At 34.8% G+C, this 18927-nt stretch overlaps 1 protein-coding gene across 2 annotated transcripts in view; it reads left to right on the top strand.

Moving 5' to 3' along the window:
* Positions 1 to 71: 71 nt before the first annotated feature.
* LOC117339115 (puromycin-sensitive aminopeptidase-like) overlaps positions 72 to 18927 on the top strand; it is a 32079-nt gene continuing 13223 nt past the window's right edge. Inside the window, exons 1-11 of one of the 2 annotated variants that reach the window (XM_033900521.1) lie at positions 72 to 89; positions 272 to 455; positions 9469 to 9544; positions 10133 to 10212; positions 10964 to 11089; positions 11452 to 11559; positions 13754 to 13954; positions 14613 to 14709; positions 14879 to 15027; positions 15976 to 16140; positions 17904 to 18008. In XM_033900521.1, the coding sequence (XP_033756412.1) occupies positions 333 to 455; positions 9469 to 9544; positions 10133 to 10212; positions 10964 to 11089; positions 11452 to 11559; positions 13754 to 13954; positions 14613 to 14709; positions 14879 to 15027; positions 15976 to 16140; positions 17904 to 18008 (1230 nt within the window). In that variant the 5' untranslated portion in view covers positions 72 to 89; positions 272 to 332. The other variant, XM_033900520.1, reaches the window with a different exon arrangement.

The raw sequence follows: 18927 nt of genomic DNA, 5'->3' as shown, positions 1-18927 counted from the left end.
TGATTGAGCAATCCTCGTTCGCTGACGCATTTCTAACCCTGTGAATGAACGCGGTTCGTATCAAACATCGAACAGACACAGACCGAAACGTGAGCGTAGATCTTTTTCTGTACTGAGTAGACTGCTTTATGAAAGGGGTTTTCCCACTTTCTTTTCGGCTGTATTGTTTAAGTGGTTTGTCAGTCATTAGACGTATACCTTTTCACATATCCTGTTCTTCTTCAGCACAAACTTACGGTTTTTTCAACCTTACTAACTCATTATTTGGCAGATACAGGCGTCCGTCTATCTCGCCGACAGTAGTTTGTCGTAACTTCAGTCTCAGAGTAGGTATGCCAGACAAAAAACCTTTCCAGCGTTTGCCACTGGATGCTTGTCCAGTCAACTACAGCATCCGCCTTCAACCAAACCTGAAGGCCTTCACGTTTGAGGGATCAGAAGAAATTCAAGTTGAGGCAAGTATAATGTTTTGTAAAAATTAACCCGAATTTCCTCTGGCCCGTACAACAGGTCTGGTGTAGGGCCAGAGTGCACTACTACTGTATGTGAAAACATGGAATTCTCCGACATCGTTTGGTGTCGCTGCTAATAAAGCCACACCAAATTAATCATTTGTTCTTTGGAACATTGGACAAATAAAAGGGAGCACGACAGTGAAATTAACTTTTCCGGAAATTCCATTTAGAGATGTCGTGCCAGAGACATATAGTAGAGAGATAAGAAACATCGCTATTTTCTCGTACAAGTGGTGGCTCCCTTTATTCGTGACTAGTCAAGCATATCCCTTATCGAGAGCGCCTTGTCCCCTATCAAACACAAGCGAGCACAGGTAAATCGGTATCGATATACCGAAACTTATTCGACATGTTCTGGTTAATCCGCCATTACGCCAGACCAAAACATCGTCAATTTTAAATACACACAAAAAGCACATCGTTTTATTTAGGCCACTACAAAAGTTACTTTATTATCCAAAAACTATCATACCTATGGGATATAGTCTTGATGATTATGCACACTGTTGTCATTTATCCGTATTTTCGATAATCAATTAGGTCCTATTCGACATGTCCTAGTTTTGTAATTACGCCGCCATTATGTCAGACCAAAACATCGTCAATTTTAAACGCACACAAGAAGCACATCGTTTTATTTAGGCCACTACACAAGTTACTTCATTATCCAAAAACTATCATACTTATGGGATAGTCTTCTTGATCATGCACATTGTCATTAATCCGTATTTTCGAAAATCCATCGGGTCCTATTCGACATGTCGTAGTTTTGTTATTAATCTGTCATTACGTCAGACCAAAACATCGTCAATTTTAAACGCACACAAAAAGCATATCATTTTATGAAGGGCACTAACAAAGTTACTTCACTATCTAAAAACTATCATACTTTTGGGATATGGTCTTGTTTATCATGCACATTGTTGTCATTAATCCGTATTTTCGAAAAACCTATAGGGACTTTTCGAAAATTGGAGATTCCCGCCGATCTTCCCTACGGTGTGCTTGACTTTCATACTCGAAATACAAACACTTTGACAGCAAATTGTGATACATTTCATATTCATGACACTTCTGCACTGTGATATTAATAAAATTAAAGCACATCATTGGATCTGGGAGATGACTTTAAATAGAAATTATTGATAATTATGTGTCTGGTTTTCAAGTTTTCTTCAATATGGCGTCAGGTGAAAGCTGAACCAAGCGACCGCAAAGGATTGTAGGAAGGTCAGGGGCCACCACGGAGACATAGGGGCAAATAGAGAGCTGTCAATCTCTCTATATAGGTAGCACACCACAGTAAGACAGCCTGGCCATGGGCAATTTTTTTGTTAAGCAAATAACTCCTGTATTATGATATGCATAAAAAATGAAAAAAATAAATGTACACTATAATTGGTATATTCAGTATGAAGTAGTTCATACAGGCTTCACATTTATTAAAACAAAAATCAATAAATTGGTTCCGGATTTTAAATATCCGGATTTTCCGAACGTGTGTTTACACAGGAAATTTAGTTTTGCCTACAGCGCAAAATGGAAGCCCACAGAAAAGGTAAGATAGCGGGAAAACTTAATTTACAACATATGTCCAAACAAGATTAATTCTGTCTTTGGGATAGAGATATTTAATTTTAAATAGGTTTCAGAAAAAAAATTGTGTAGAGAATTGTGCCATTTTGGGTGAAATATCATATAATATTTTGCAATTTTTGAGAATTTTTTAAGCTGTTACCATGGTATTCCCAGCTCTAAAAATCACAGAAAATATCAGTTTACTTATCCTTCAGAGCTCTATTAAAATTGCAAATGTTGTACAGATTTCAAATATATATACTTTATTAGAGGTTATATGTAAGGTTAACTGGCAATGTTTACATATCTAAAACATGTGCCATATTTTTCAGAATTTGGCATTTTTACTGTACACTGCTACCTTATAAGGGCTGAAAAATGTTATTTTTTGGAAATTGTGCTTAATTATGCTTGATTAAGCTTCATTTTAATTCATTATTGCTCAAAAATGCATAAAAACAATCTAAAACTTGTTTATTATCTGGCTTGTCATATTAGAGGAATCAAGGGAGGTAACTCGCATATCTACCCATTTTAAGGGTGGGTTAATTAAGCATAATGTTAATGAGTCAGTGTAAATTGAAAAGATATTCTGTGCTTTATAACAAACCCAAAATAACTTATTGGGTATCTAACAAACCATATAGACTGAATTCTGGTTTGTTTTACCTGATTTATTACCCCGTATCCATGGAAACTATTACAGTAAGTGTTATTTTTTGAAATATTTGGTGAAACCATTATTTTCAGTTTATTTATACAATGGTAAGCATGTAATTTCAATTGATTAAGTGTACGGTTGATACAATATTGTCAATTATTGTCATTTCCTTCGGTAAAGCAGAAAAAATAGCATTTTCCGCATAAAAGGGGATCAGCGGACACTTTCATATGATCATTGGTACATATCTGAATTACCGGGGTGGAAACAGATGACTGTAATGTCATAGGCATGACATTTTGAAATCTTGGATGTCATGTCATGATTTATCAGTTAGAATATTGCATGTGTTGCTAAGCTGAGGTTTGGAAAGGAATTTGGTTATTTATTATGACACCATTGAGTATTTATGACGTCATAGATACCATATGATGACGTCATAGTTACTGATGACATCATAGTTACTGATGACGTCATGGTAACTATGACGTCATATTACAAGGCTAAATTTTATAGTTGTATAGTATTTTTTGCTTGATTACATGCACAGAGACTCTAAGTACCACATTCAACTCAAAACACAACTTTATTCAAGAGATATACAGAATTATGGGAGTTTTCATCTTTAAAATTACCTCCCCTTATTACTGGGTTGGGAGAAAAAGTTGTCAAAATACACCTCTCAGGGAAATCAGCAATACTCGGTGACTATTAAAGATACACAGTAACCCGATATGTCATTTTGTTCGTCGGAACATATTCTAGACATTCATGGGGTTCTTAGTAAAATTAGAATTTAAAAAAGTGATGTATATGGTAGCACACCACAGTAAGACAGCCTGGCCATGGGCAATTTTTTTGTTAAGCAAATAACTCCTGTATTATGATATGCATAAAAAATGAAAAAATAAATGTACACTATAATTGGTATATTCAGTATGAAGTAGTACATACAGGCTTCACATTTATTAAAACAAAAATCAATAAATTGGTTCCGGATTTTAAATATCCGGATTTTCCGAACGTGTGTTTACACAGGAAATTTAGTTTTGCCTACAGCGCAAAATGGAAGCCCACAGAAAAGGTAAGATAGCGGGAAAACTTAATTTACAACATATGTCCAAACAAGATTAATTCTGTCTTTGGGATAGAGATATTTAATTTTAAATAGGTTTCAGAAAAAAAATTGTGTAGAGAATTGTGCCATTTTGGGTGAAATATCATATAATATTTTGCAATTTTTGAGAATTTTTTAAGCTGTTACCATGGTATTCCCAGCTCTAAAAATCACAGAAAATATCAGTTTACTTATCCTTCAGAGCTCTATTAAAATTGCAAATGTTGTACAGATTTCAAATATATATACTTTATTAGAGGTTATATGTAAGGTTAACTGGCAATGTTTACATATCTAAAACATGTGCCATATTTTTCAGAATTTGGCATTTTTACTGTACACTGCTACCTTATGTCTCTGGTCGTGCGAGCAATATTTTTTTCCAGTTTTTTTTTATAACTAAGAAACAATAATTTTCCTTTTAAAAATCCAACAACTTCTTATTGACATAATGCTTCTTGATAAAATTAAACTGGTGTCATTTGTTTAAAAAAAAAGGTTTCATGTAGTTGCACTGTCACTTACAAAATGGCAGGTTAATAGTGTGAAATTTTGACCAGCGTAAAGCGAGGGTCTATATGGATGGAATAGAACACCGATTTGGGACTAAATGAGTGTTTGGGGGTAAATGAATATCTTATTTACCCATATATTTGGTCTGAAACATTATTGGGCAAAGAAGATTGAACGTTGTATAAACGGAGGGTGTGGCTCCACTGGGGCGGGAGGGGCAGGGCCGATTAAGAGAAATTGAGGTAAATCCTTTAAATCTCTTCTAGTACTGAACGCATGAATGAATTTTCATAAAATTTGGTCTGGAGCATAATTGGGCAAAGGAAATCTGATGTTGTATAAATGGAGGGTGTGGCTCCCCTTGGGCCGGAGGGGTGGAGCTCAATAGAGGAAAGTAAGGTAAATCCTTTAAATTGCTACTAGTCCTGAACTCCTGAATGGATTTTGATGAATTTTGGAGCATCTTTGCATGGAATGTGAATTTTCTCAAGTTCCGTGGGAATTTAAAAAAAAAATGGTTTCTTGTCCAAAACCAATATCAACTTCCCAATGACGTGTATTTCGGTTCTTTTAAGTAACAACAATGATCCTCAATTTGAAGATATAAATTTCTGTATCTTGCTTATAAAAAGTATATATATACTTGTAGATATAAATTTCTGTATCTTGCTTATAAAAAGTATATATATACTTGTAGATGCAATAAGACTATTCCATCTGTTGAAGGAGTAAGAGCAGTGCTCAGATATTACAAGCAAGTTGATACTCAGAGTCTATTTTATTACTCTCGGCGAAAGGTAGAACTAGTAAGGAGACGATGGTCAAATATAGACCTAGCACTTCAACTAGAACAGTAAATAAATAACAACAACTTTACATGATTTCACAACTTAGAATTTGATGTAGTTAAGGTCATTTGCTATACAAAGTGTTTTCATTATATATATTAAGTTACTGTTGTATTGGCATATGGTACTATTGAAATGTTTACACAATTGTATAATACAGGAATACTGTGGGAATACGAATGTTAATATTGTACAATAATAGTTACAAGATAAATAAATATTATTTCTAACAAAAAAAGGCAAAATGCCATATAGTAAAAGTGAGGTCCAATAATAAAGAATTGCTCTAAAATACAAATTTAATTGTATATATTAATTGTTATTTACCACAGGATTCCTGTATAAACAATAATAATGCTCATTAGTAACCTCTGTGGAAGTTACACTTTTGCTTTGACCTCCGGGTTAAATACTTGAATGTAATATTGTTTGGTGAACTTGAAAAATAAAAAAAATGAGAAAAAAAAAAGAAATTTGGACTGGATCATTATTGGGCAAAGGAGATCATACGTATAAACTGTGGTGTGGCTCCCCTGGAGCCAGGAGTGGTGGGGCCCAATAGGGAAAATTGAGGTAAATCCCTATTAGTCTTGAAGGCCAGTATGAATTTTGATGAAATTTGGTCTGGAGAATTATTTGGCAAAGGAGATCAAACATTGTATAAATGGAGGGTGCAGCTGAACTAGGCTATTCTTCATCATATTGTCTTTAATATTTGCGACAGTTGAACTGGCGATTCAACGATATGTACAACTTTCGTCTTCATCAAAGGTCATGAAGGCGTGTTTAAAATTTACTGCAATGTTACAAGAATCATATACGCGCTCAAGTTTTCATGAATACAAGTTAAGAAATTTTCAGAGTAACAGAAATATATACCTGTTTGCACTCTATATACATAGCTAGTGTGATATTTAGGAATGTTTACACAGGCTTTTGTTGCTCCATAGACTACTTATACCATTTTCTCAATGTATCAAACACAAAACAAGAAAAAAATATACCAAAATTTCTGATCTAGTAATAAGTGTATGCAAATGAAATGAATAAGTAATTATATATATAAATTTAAATGCATAGAAATTTATAATAAAATAAATCAACAGGTCAAAGTAATGAACATGTGAAATTGAAAATAAATAATGGATTTTTATAATGAAATGTATAGACATCTGCTGCACATCCCTGCCTACCTATGTATATTTGGATATGATAATAATAATAAGTGTCCAATTCAAACAATTTTTATTTTCAACATCTCGCATGTGAAGAATGGGCTACTGAATAGATATATTTGTTCATAAAAACAATGACATTTTCCCACTCCCCACAATAATATATTATTAGTTGAATATACGGGAGCTGGGAGATCCAACATCCGTGTAAACAGTCTGGTATGGTTCTGTGTTTCCCATTATTAGTTGGTAAGCTTCCATTTACCGGTAATTACTAATAGTGATTGGGTATAGTCCTGTCTGCTGCTCCTGTTGATTCGAAATTGTATTTGGCATGCTGGTGCTAGAACCTTCGCAATAACATAGTTTATAACATGCAAAATATTTATTTTATTGAATTACATAATAATCAGTAGGAAAACTGTCAAAGATGTTACCGCAGGGACAACTACTGTATGAGGTTATTGCATGAATTTCTATAGTAATAATTAAGGATTTATTACACCAGTTTTCCATTGTAAGAGGTAGTTAGTATGCAGTAATTTCAGTAGTTGGTATAATCATGTAAACTCCCCACGAAGCATAATCCTTTTTAACACTGCACAAACAAGTCTGGCCTGTTCAAAACATGTCATCTTTTAGACATTTTGAATCAGTGATAGAGATTTAAATGTAGTTTAAAATTCAAATGTTATTTTCAATGTATAGATTCATATATATGTATCGTTCAAATTATGAATATAATCTCATGCAAAATTTGACTTGAGTGATTTTCAAGTATATCTATTTTAACACTCTTATCAGTATGTCTAGATCTATAGAGTGATAATAACAATTCAAAATATAAGAACAGATTAATAAATTAATGCATCCTGTGAAAGGCGATTTAAATGGTTTTTATGTATATCTGATTTTAGAATTGAAAATGTAAATGTTTATAGTGTCTCTTAGTCTGATAAGGCTGGGGGACATTTTAGTGAATTATGTATTTAATTGATGTACTTTTATTTTTCTAAAATGTGTGACTCTTAAATAAAATATGTCTTATCTTTAAAATGTCTGTTAGTTACCTTGAAAACAACTGACAAAATTCTCCAAAGATAAACATAAAGAGGCATCACATTCTTTAGTCTTAATATTATTATTTAGAAATTGTACAAAGATCTTAAACCAAGAAATTGTACAAAGATCTTAAACCAGGAAATTGTACAAAGATATAGTAAATCAGGAAATTGAATAGAAATTGTACAAAGATCTTAAACCAAGAAATTGTACAAAGATCTTAAACCAAGAAATTGTACTAAGATCATGAACCAGGAAATTGTACAAAGATCTTAAACCAGGAAATTGTACAAAGATCTTAAACCAGGAAATTGTACAAAGATATAGTAAATCAGGAAATTGAATAGAAATTGTACAAAGATCTTAAACCAAGAAATTGTACAAAGATCTTAAACCAAGAAATTGTACAAAGATCTTAAACCAAGAAATTGTACAAAGATCTTAAACCAAGAAATTTTACAAAGATATTAAACCAGGTAATTGCATGGAAAGGTAAAAGACCAGGAATTTGTATGGAAACTTTGCAAAGATCGTATTAAATAAATACATGTATGTCCATGAATTGGCTCAATTTAATTCACATACACATCTAGATGTTATATTGCTTCTATTTTTACTGAGCAGGCGTAATGGCCAGCCTCAGGTAAATAAAATCACAGCATGTACATTTGTACATTTACAATTTTGTAAGAAGATTTTAAAAGTTAAGAAGTCAACTTGTAGTCTAATTTGAAATAAGTTGATATTCTTAAGAATATATCAGAAAATTTAGAATGTTAAATATTGGTTAAATCTAGTGGATTCGAAAAATTGTGTCGTGAAGACTGCATTTTTTTTAGTACACTGTAGTTGCAGTATGTGTAGATAGGTGTGAGCTAGGATTATGTAACCTACAAGTTGCTGTTATTGTGATGATGATGGTGGTGGTGGTGATGATGATGTCTAGTAGCTGATTATTTGTGACATTTAAAGTCATTTTCGGATCAGCATTCGCAAAATCATGTATTCGGAAATATGTCTGAAGATGTAAGTTCGTGAAATAAAGTATTTGCAAATTCTAAGTCATTTACAGTAACAAATCTATGCCTCAATTGGTGTGTAATAGGCAAGTTGGACATTCGCGATTTTCTCCAACTTAAAGAATGTAGAAGAGTGCAATAATTTACCCATCGGATGCTAATCAATGTTAACCAATTGCAATCCCCTATATATCTTTCCAACAGAAAATAAACGTTATACTTCCAAAACATTGGCAATATGAATTAACATGTGATATAGATTATACTTATTTTATTTGATGATAATAGTAATCGTGAATCAAAGGCACTTGTACAATGAGGTCATTTTGGCATTAACATTATGTTAACGTAAATTTTACATAACTCAACTTAGAAATATCCATTGGCATACACATGAAGGTGTCAACTTCTTAAGATGATTTTCTGAGCTGTCAGTGGAGCCAGACTCTAGCTATAGGCCAATTGTCCTTGACTTGACAATAAGTTATAACATATCACATGACCAAAATTCCCATTGACTTGAGCCGACCTCAAGTCACCTATAAATTGCTTAAAAAGTGCAAATGAATCAAGGAATTTGAAGAATGTTTAGAATGTTTTATCAATACACATTCAAGGGAGCAAGCTAATTCATGATCAGTGCACAGAACCTCAGACTCATGCAACCTGAGTTGAAATCCATGAAATTTAGTTCTCTTCCCCAGGTGGGTCAGTGGTTATGAGGAAGCCAAGATCACCAGAATATTCAAATTATGTACTTTCCTGGTTGTGTGTTTTTGGGCAAAATTACATAGGCATCTGATGGGCCGCCTGTAATATTTTTCATTAGCCACCAGCAGTTATGGACACACCTTAAAATCACCCTGGCTGTTGTGTCCTGATGGAGCAATAAACCAAACAGACAAAAAATACATATGTACTACTATTCATTTATACAATTCTTATGTGAATATTTTACATTTTTTTGAAAAATTTTACAGGTAAAGAACTCATTGACATCCATTACCCTGAATTGTTGTGATATTGATGTGAAGGAAGCAAGTTATCAAGCAGATGGTAGGTTCTTGATGTTAAATACGTAGTAATAAATACAATCCAAAACTCTGAATAAGCTATGTTAATTTATCATTCTGAAAAAAGGTATTGAAGTCAACTACATTACAGTAATGTACCATCAAAATAAAAGTGATTACTTAACAGTACATGTAGTATCCTTATCACTGTGTCGTCTATAACAGATGTTGGAAAGGCGGCACATAGATGTTGCTTTTCCGACGGGGGATTTTGCATCAACTGTAACAATGTTAAGGTTTTGCATTTAGCTCTTGCAAACTAAAAGCTAGAGCAACCAAATTGGGGTTAAAGGTGTATCACAGAATGTAAAGCTGAATGCATTACACTCTTTACTAGCATTTCTACAATTTTTGAATTTTTTGGGTAAAAACCACAAATTTCAGGACTTAGAATAAAATCAATGAAATTCATTTGTCTCTTCAAATATATCATTGATTGCTCATGTAAAATGCTTGATGAATTGACAAAGTGGGACAGGCCACACATAATTTCGTGTAATTCTTGTTCATGTGAAAGGTTTAAGTTCTTGAACTTGAGCTGAAGCTATATAATCATTCTTGTTTATTTCAGGATCTGACAAAATCAAAGGAGAAATTTCTTATAAGAAAGAAGATGAAACAGTTACATTCTCATTCCCTTCAGAAATTAAGGTATGAAATCAATTTAATTCCATATTAAATTCAAGTTTGTACAGCAAACAATCATGTGTATAAACTTAAGGTTGTCAATGAATGAAAACAGTGTTTTTGCCCTTGACATTAATTTGGAATTTAAACAAGAGTGATGTTTTATGAAAGTAGGAGTAAAATTTGTAAACAATGGGTACAATTTTTCAATTGTTACTTAAAATATTTACATATTATTGATAACAAATCAAAGTCTGACCTTTCTGCCAGTGAAAGCTTTCTTCAGACAAAATCCAGACTCAGGGTTGCACAGTTTACTGCCGGAAGAAGCCCGTAGATAGAGAGGTCTATTAGTATAAGTCTGCAAATGTGTTGATTGTATTATTTATTTTTCTTTGTGAAGAATTAATCTTTTTTATATCTAAATGTAAAATCATGACCTGGTAATTGAAAAGGTAACAAGAATATTATCACTGCATTGGGTGTACAGATACCAATGAAATACACAATCTAATATTTCATCTATTTGTTAATCAAAATCTGATATTTTACAAGATTTGGTTTGAATCAACAATTAATGCTTTGTTTACTTTTTAATAGCTAGGAGGCATTAAACGTTTACCCTCAATTTTAATTTAAAACACCACATGCATGACTTCACAAATTTACGAGAAGTGTGGAAATCATTGGTGGTTTAGCTGTTTTTTTGGTGTCCTCTAGCCTGGCAATGGAACCTAAATCATAGATAGTTGAGCTGTTTTTTTGTGTTCTCTAGTCTGGAAATGGAACCTTATCTGTATCATTCAGTGGTGAGCTGAATGATAAAATGAAGGGGTTCTATCGCAGCAAGTACACAAGCTCTGATGGGGAGGAGAGGATTGGAGCAGTCACACAGTTTGAGGTTAGTCCTTCTCTACACAGAGCCCTGAGACATGTCTGTATTTGGCTACAGCATGACCCTTCTTAACAAAAAGGTCAAATATCATGATAGGGCCCAAGTTTCATCAGTGGATCTTAAGGAAATTCCTAAACTTAAAGTTTTCCATATGATATTAATTTTAAGTTAGGATTTTTTTTTAATTAATTTAAGGAATATGGATGAAACTGGGTCCAGATCACTGCAGTGCCTTAAGAGGTCATAACTCCTGAACCATGCAGCTACTTTTAAACAATATTAACTGAATTTTCGGTTAAAACAAAATGCAAATGTTTTGTTACAAAGATTTATATTGTATTGTACTTTGAAGTATTTGTTGTGCATAGGCCACAGACGCCCGGCGTGCCTTCCCCTGCTGGGACGAACCTGCTGTGAAAGCAACATTTGATGTCACCCTGGTGGTTCCAAAAGACAGAGTGGCTCTCTCTAACATGGTAAGTTCTCAAAGACAGACTTGCTCTCTCTAACATTGTAAGTTTCCAAAGACAGACTTGCTCTCTCTAACATTGTAAGTTCCCAAAGACAGACTTGCTCTCTCTAACATTATAAGTTCCCAAAGACAGACTTGCTCTCTCTGACATGCTTAGTTCCCAAAGTGGCTCTATTACATGGTAAGTTTCCAAAGACAAAGTGTCTCTCTCTAACATTGGAAGTTCTCCAAAGACAAAGTGGCTTTCTCTTACTTGGTAAGTTTCCAAAGACAAAGTGGCTCTCTCTAACTTGGTAAGTTTCCAAAGACAAAGTGGCTCTCTCTAACTTGGTAAGTTTCCAAAGACAAAGTGGCTCTCTCTAACTTGGTAAGTTTCCAAAGACAAAGTGGCTCTCTCTAACTTGGTAAGTTTCCTAAGACAAAGTGGCTCTCTCTAACTTGGTAAGTTTCCAAAGACAAAGTGGCTCTCTCTAACTTGGTAAGTTTCCAAAGACAAAGTGGCTCTCTCTAACTTGGTAAGTTTCCAAAGACAAAGTGGCTCTCTCTAACTTGGTAAGTTTCCAAAGACAAAGTGGCTCTCTCTAACTTGGTAAGTTTCCTAAGACAAAATGGCTCTCTCTAACTTGGTAAGTTTCCTAAGACAGAGGTGGCTCACTCTAACTTGGTAAGTTTCCAAAGACAGAGTGGCTCTCTCTAACATGGTAAGTTTCCAAAGACAGAGTGGCTCTCTCTAACTTGGTAAGTTTCCAAAGACAGAGTTGCTGTTTCTAACATGGTAAGTTTCCAAAGACAAAGTGTCTCTCTATTACATGGTAAGTTCCCAAAGACAAAGTGGCTCTCTCTAACTTGGTGAGTTTCCTAAGACAAAGTGGCTCTCTCTAGCTTGGTAAGTTTCCAAAGACAAAGTGTCTCTCTCTAACATGGTAAGTTTCCAAAGACAAAGTGGCTCTCTCTAGCTTGGTAAGTTTCCAAAGACAAAGTGTCTCTCTCTAACTTGGTAAGTTTCCAAAGACAAAGTGTCTCTCTCTAACTTGGTAAGTTTCCTAAGACAAAGTGGCTTTCTCTAACTTGGTAAGTTTCCAAAGACAAAGTGTCTCTCTCTAGCTTGGTAAGTTTCCAAAGACAAAGTGGCTCTCTCTAACATGGTAAGTTTCCAAAGACAAAGTGGCTCTCTCTAACTTGGTAAGTTTCCAAAGACAAAGTGTCTCTCTCTAACTTGGTAAGTTTCCTAAGACAAAGTGTCTCTCTCTAACTTGGTAAGTTTCCAAAGACAAAGTGGCTCTCTCTAACTTGGTAAGTTTCCAAAGACAAAGTGTCTCTCTCTAACTTGGTAAGTTTCCAAAGACAAAGTGGCTCTCTCTAACTTGGTAAGTTTCCAAAGACAAAATGTCTCTCTCTAGCTTGGTAATTTTCCTAAGACAAAGTGTCTCTCTCTAACTTGGTAAGTTTCCAAAGACAAAGTGTCTCTCTCTAGCTTGGTAAGTTTCCCAAGACAAAGTGTCTCTCTCTAACTTGGTAAGTTTCCAAAGACAAAGTGTCTCTCTCTAACTTGGTAAGTTTCCTAAGACAAAGTGTCTCTCTCTAACTTGGTAAGTTTCCAAAGACAAAGTGGCTCTCTCTAACTTGGTAAGTTTCCAAAGACAAAGTGTCTCTCTCTAACTTGGTAAGTTTCCAAAGACAAAGTGTCTCTCTCTAACTTGGTAAGTTTCCAAAGACAAAATGTCTCTCTCTAGCTTGGTAATTTTCCTAAGACAAAGTGTCTCTCTCTAACTTGGTAAGTTTCCAAAGACAAAGTGTCTCTCTCTAGCTTGGTAAGTTTCCAAAGGCAGAGTGGTTCTCTCTAACATGATAAGGTTGTGTTTGCACACAACAAATTAAATGAATACAAAGCCCTGTTTGTTTACAGACTTATCACAGAAGGAAAATACTGCTTTTATTATATACATTGTCAAAATTTGAGTATGATAATACCAGTCTAGGACATATAGTTTGTGTTTAAAATTTCAAAACTTTTAAAGATATTTTAACTGATGTTTTGAATTTGTTCATGAAGATTTAATATAATTATGATTCTCTATATTTACTTTGTTCTGTAGTTAGATTCATACATTTAAGCAGTATTTCTTCATCCCTGATTGTGACTATTGCTGACCACAAATTCTTTGGTCTGATTTGATAGTCCATTGATTACATTCCAGCCGGTGAAGTCCGAGTCCCCCCTGGGAGGTGATACCAAGTGGAAGGTGATGACATACGACCGCACACCTGTCATGCCGACTTACTTACTGGCATTTGTTGTCGGAGAGTATGATTTTGTTGAAGGGAGAGATGCTGATGGAGTCTTAGTCCGAGTCTACACACCAGTCGGCAAGAAGGAACAGGGCCAGTTTGCTCTGGATGTATGTACTAGTGGTTTCCGTACTTTAATAGATATGGTGGGTGTCATCAAAATAAAAGGAAGAAATACCTGGTTTTTAGTTCCAGCTCCAGTCCTTCTTCTGGCATTCTGAAACTATGGAGAGAAAGGTTGGGGGAGGGGGTGGGGGGGGGGGGGGGGGGGGGGGTGTCCTTCTCTACAGGAGTATTCTCCTCCTCCCATTGGTCAATTTAGTCCAATCAAATAGCCATAAATGGTCATCTGATATTGTGTGATGAATAGTTGTGTAAGCTAAATATTTTAGGATATTCAGATGAAGATGTTTCTGTATCATTTCCTGGGGTTGTATACAGCATTATGGTTATAGATCACCAACACTTAAGACCTTGAGCTAGATAGCTAAAATGTCAGATGTGTTTAAATGTTTTCAGTGAGATTTTATCTGGTATGTAATTTTAAATTGATACAGCTTTCTTTATGAAAAAAAGTGGTGGAGTTCTATCACCCACTAATGATTTGAAGGTCACTCTGGCCACCTTTATTTCAAATGTCAAGAAAATGTTGATTTTTTTTAAATTTCAGGGAAAATGAGTCTTAATTATGAATAATATTGTAGTAATCAAGACCGATATAATACTGTCATTAAAGGTTACTGAAAAATTGCCTTTATCATTATACAGGTAGCTGTGAAGACCCTGCCTTTTTACAAAGATTATTTCCAGATTGCGTATCCCCTGCCAAAAATGGACCTTATAGCCATAGCAGATTTTGCTGCAGGTAGGTGGTGTACTTACTGATCTAGAATACCATTACATATTGTTTTGATCAAAAGAGTTTTATTCATATTAAATAGCAATTCTTCAAAATATAAACTTCAGTTGACATTAATTTTGTATACTAGGTAACTCTGACCGACATGTCACCATATTGTCTTTATCATTTCAAGGTGCTATGGAGAACTGGGGCCTTGTGACCTACAGAGAAACAGCTTTGCTTATCGATCCAACAACATCATCTGCCAATACTCGTCAGTGGGTTGCCCTGGTGGTTGGACACGAACTAGCCCACCAGTGGTTTGGAAATCTTGTTACAATGGTACATTTAATTTTCTGCAATTATTAAAAATGATACTCATTATCTCTTGTTACAATAATTGTTAGAAATTCAACATTTTTTTTTAAGAATCAGGTCAAGTTCTGTGCCTCTCTCAATGATGTTCTCTAGGATATCGTAGTATTATCCTGAACCCAACAGGCATGTTCTAGTGTGGGTGTCATTGAACTGGAGACTTAAGAAATCAATCACGACCAGTCCAGATTAGTATCTAAATTACTGTGTCTCCCTGGAGGTATCCAAGCAAGGGATTAAGGAACATACAGTAACTAGAAGTATGGTGTTGGCTCTACACCTCTATGTATATTGAACAGGAGAGATTAATTGTATCTCTATTATTAAACATCGTTATTGTCGTGCTAAAGTGTGGCCTGTGACTTAGTATTGTAGTGAATTTGCACTGTAAAATTGTACTGAAGTTGGCCCTGTTGAAGTATAGACATAGTCTCAAATTACCTTAACCCTTTCAACCCTATGAAACTTTAGTGGACTATGCCATTCTTTCATAATGTGAAGTCCAATATGGTCAGTAGGGGTGAAAGGGTTAATGTGATGAAAGGAAATTAAACAGTCACAACAAATATTCAACTATCACATGAACACCTTTTCTGAAAAAAAAATAACATTAAAAAAATCCTAAAACCTGCGACATATACATGTACATGACATTGTGTATACTGTATATTCTTGTTTATCAGAATAATCATAGTTAAAGGTTATATTGATGTTTGATAAATTACTGAATAATTATGTAATACTGTATGCTCCTGTGTAAATTCATAAAGATTTTGATAAGACGTTTTTTTTTCACCTTTTCTTTAATGCAGATTTTAAATAAGGTCCATGGAAGCTGATCAAAAACTGATCCCATTTGAAATTGAATCTATTTCTCCATGATTTGTATAGTTAAACCATATATTAATTTTACAGGAATGGTGGACACATTTGTGGTTGAACGAGGGCTTTGCTTCCTGGATAGAATATCTGTGTGTCGACCATTGTTTCCCTGACTTTGACATCTGGACACAGTTCGTAAATCAAGACTTAGGCCGTGCCCTGGAACTGGATGCCCTTCATAACAGTCACGCCATAGAGGTGAGTATTTAGCCGATGGGCATAGCAGAGTGGGGATTGTATAATGTGTTAACCATCAAACACCAATTGAATTTGTCAGTTTTCTTGCTGCATCTTTATCTATTGCTTATAAAAGTTAGATGTTAAAAAATGTTGTTTTAGACAGGGGAAATAGCATCAGGCTATGGACTTTGTAACACATTTTAAATGTAGTAAATTAAACAGATTTTGTATAATTTAAGCTACACATTGACCTGATGCAACTTTGTAACACATTTTAAATGTAGTAAATTAAACAGATTTTGTATAATTCAAGCTACACATTGACCTGATGCAACTTTGATTAAGTTTAAGGTTTCTGTGATTGATCAGGACAGGATAATGTTGTGTCTGAAATATTGTTAAACTACAAAATTCAAGATGGCTACCATTTTAGGCCATTTTTTGAATAACATACTTTATTAAAGTTAATTAAAATTGATTTCCTTACATTAGTTTAGAGAAAGAGGATATGTAAATTTCTTGGTCATATACAAATGTATGATAAAACATGTGCCCAACACACCTCACAGCTGTAAACAGAAATGGACAACACACCCCACACCTGTAATCAGAAATGGACAACACACCACACACCTGTAAACAGAAATGGACAACACACCACAAACCTGTAAAACAGAAATGGACAACACACCACACACCTGTAAACAGAAATGGACAACACACCACACACATGTAAACAGAAATGGACAACACACCACAAACCTGTAAAACAGAAATGGACAACACACCACACACCTGTAAAACAGAAATGGACAACATGTATGCCACAAACCTGTAAAACAGAAATGGACAACACTCCACACACCTGTAAACAGAAATGGACACACACCACACACCTGTAAACAGAAATGGACAACACACCACATTACTGTAAAACAGAAATGGACAACACACCACAAACCTGTAAAAAGAAATGGACAACACACCACACACCTGTAAACAGAAATGGACAACACACCACATTACTGTAAAACAGAAATGGACAACACACTACACACCTGTAAAACAGAAATGGACAACACACCACATTACTGTAAAACAGAAATGGACAACACACTACACACCTGTAAACAGAAATGGACAACACACCACATTACTGTAAAACAGAAATGGACAACACACTACACACCTGTAAACAGAAATAGACAACACACCACACACCTGTAAACAGAAAGGGACAACACACCACACACCTGTAAAACGGAAATGGACAACACACCACAAACCTGTAAATAGAAATTGACAACACACCACACACCTGTAAATAGAAATGGACAACACACCACAAACCTGTAAAACGGAAATGGACAACACACCACACACCACACACCTGTAAAACAGAAATGGATAACACACCACATACATGTAAATAGAAATGGTTGTCTTCGGTTGAAAAGGATTACAGTGTTAGTTACAAAGCAAAAGATTGTCAAATGGGCAAAAGAAATCCCTAGAATTTTGCTAGAGAAGCAACATGTATAGCAGATGGGACCTGTTCATACAAGCTGCGGCTACTGATGAGTCAGAAGATTCAAGGTGAATGAAAAACTTGAACTTGGGTAATGTACATAGTCTATATAAAAAAAACAGTAAATCTGGTACTTATTTAGGCTGATTCAAGTCTGTATCGAAGTACAGTAAATCTAGTACTTATTTAGAGTGATTCAACTATCCATAAGTTGTAATGAGGATTTCATGCCTCTTTGAACATTTACCTCCAGGTACCAGTTGGTCATCCTGATGAAGTTGATGAGATCTTTGACGCCATTTCCTACAGTAAGGGAGCATCTGTCATCAGGATGTTGCATGACTATATAGGAGACAAGGTAAGTACTTTCTTGTTTTTTTCCTTTCTACTTTCAGAATGACATTTGAGCTGTAGGCTTGGATGGATTATTTGGCTGGCACTGAATGTTAGGTTGTTGTTAGCTGGCCGTGAAGTTTCCAGTGTTTTAAAGGATTCAGAACTGATATACTACAGTGATAAAATGTTAATCATGCCCCAGCTATAAGGGGGGGAGGGGGGGGTCATATGATGTGATCCATGTCCTTCCATCCCTTCCTTTTCTTTGTCCCTCTCTAAATCAATGACTTATCTTGAGAACCCCTCAATAGATTTGGCTTATCTACACCTACTCACATTCTGGTAGATATAGGTCAAGGTTAATGGGTCAAAAGTCATCTTTGACTCATCTGCACAGGACACATCGTTGCATAGGAGCAGGGGTATTCAATGTCTTACAGATATTTCCTGTATAAGGAGTAGCTTATCTTACTGTGACTTTGATTTACTTATGTATGACATTTGATCTCAGATTCGATGATAAATCCACCCCCTAGTATAAAGGTTTCGTACCATATTTATCCTCAAATAATCCTCCTCCCCAGTTAAGATGTTTTCACCATATTTATCCACAAATTAGCTCCCTCCTCTAGTGTAAAGGTGTAGTGTTATATGTTTATATAGGGCTTATTTGTGAACTACTTTTAGCTTAATTGATATGATTTTGTAAAAATGAAGGAGGCTTATTTGTAGACATTGGTATGTTTGCAGATAAATACAGCAGTGACCTAGTTTGATGTTATTTGTAATGTTATATTTAGTTTATATTGTATTGAATTCCTTCCCACAAACATAACTGACCTCGATGTACAATAACTGTAAATGTATTTAGTTGATGCTATCCTAAAACATACTAGTAAGTCTGTAAAGTATATTTTGTGTATAGTATTCCTTTCCTCAAG

This window comes from Pecten maximus, chromosome 12 (assembly GCF_902652985.1).
Source record: "Pecten maximus chromosome 12, xPecMax1.1, whole genome shotgun sequence".
NCBI lineage: Eukaryota > Metazoa > Mollusca > Bivalvia > Pectinida > Pectinidae > Pecten > Pecten maximus.
This window is presented reverse-complemented; position numbering and strand designations above follow the sequence as displayed.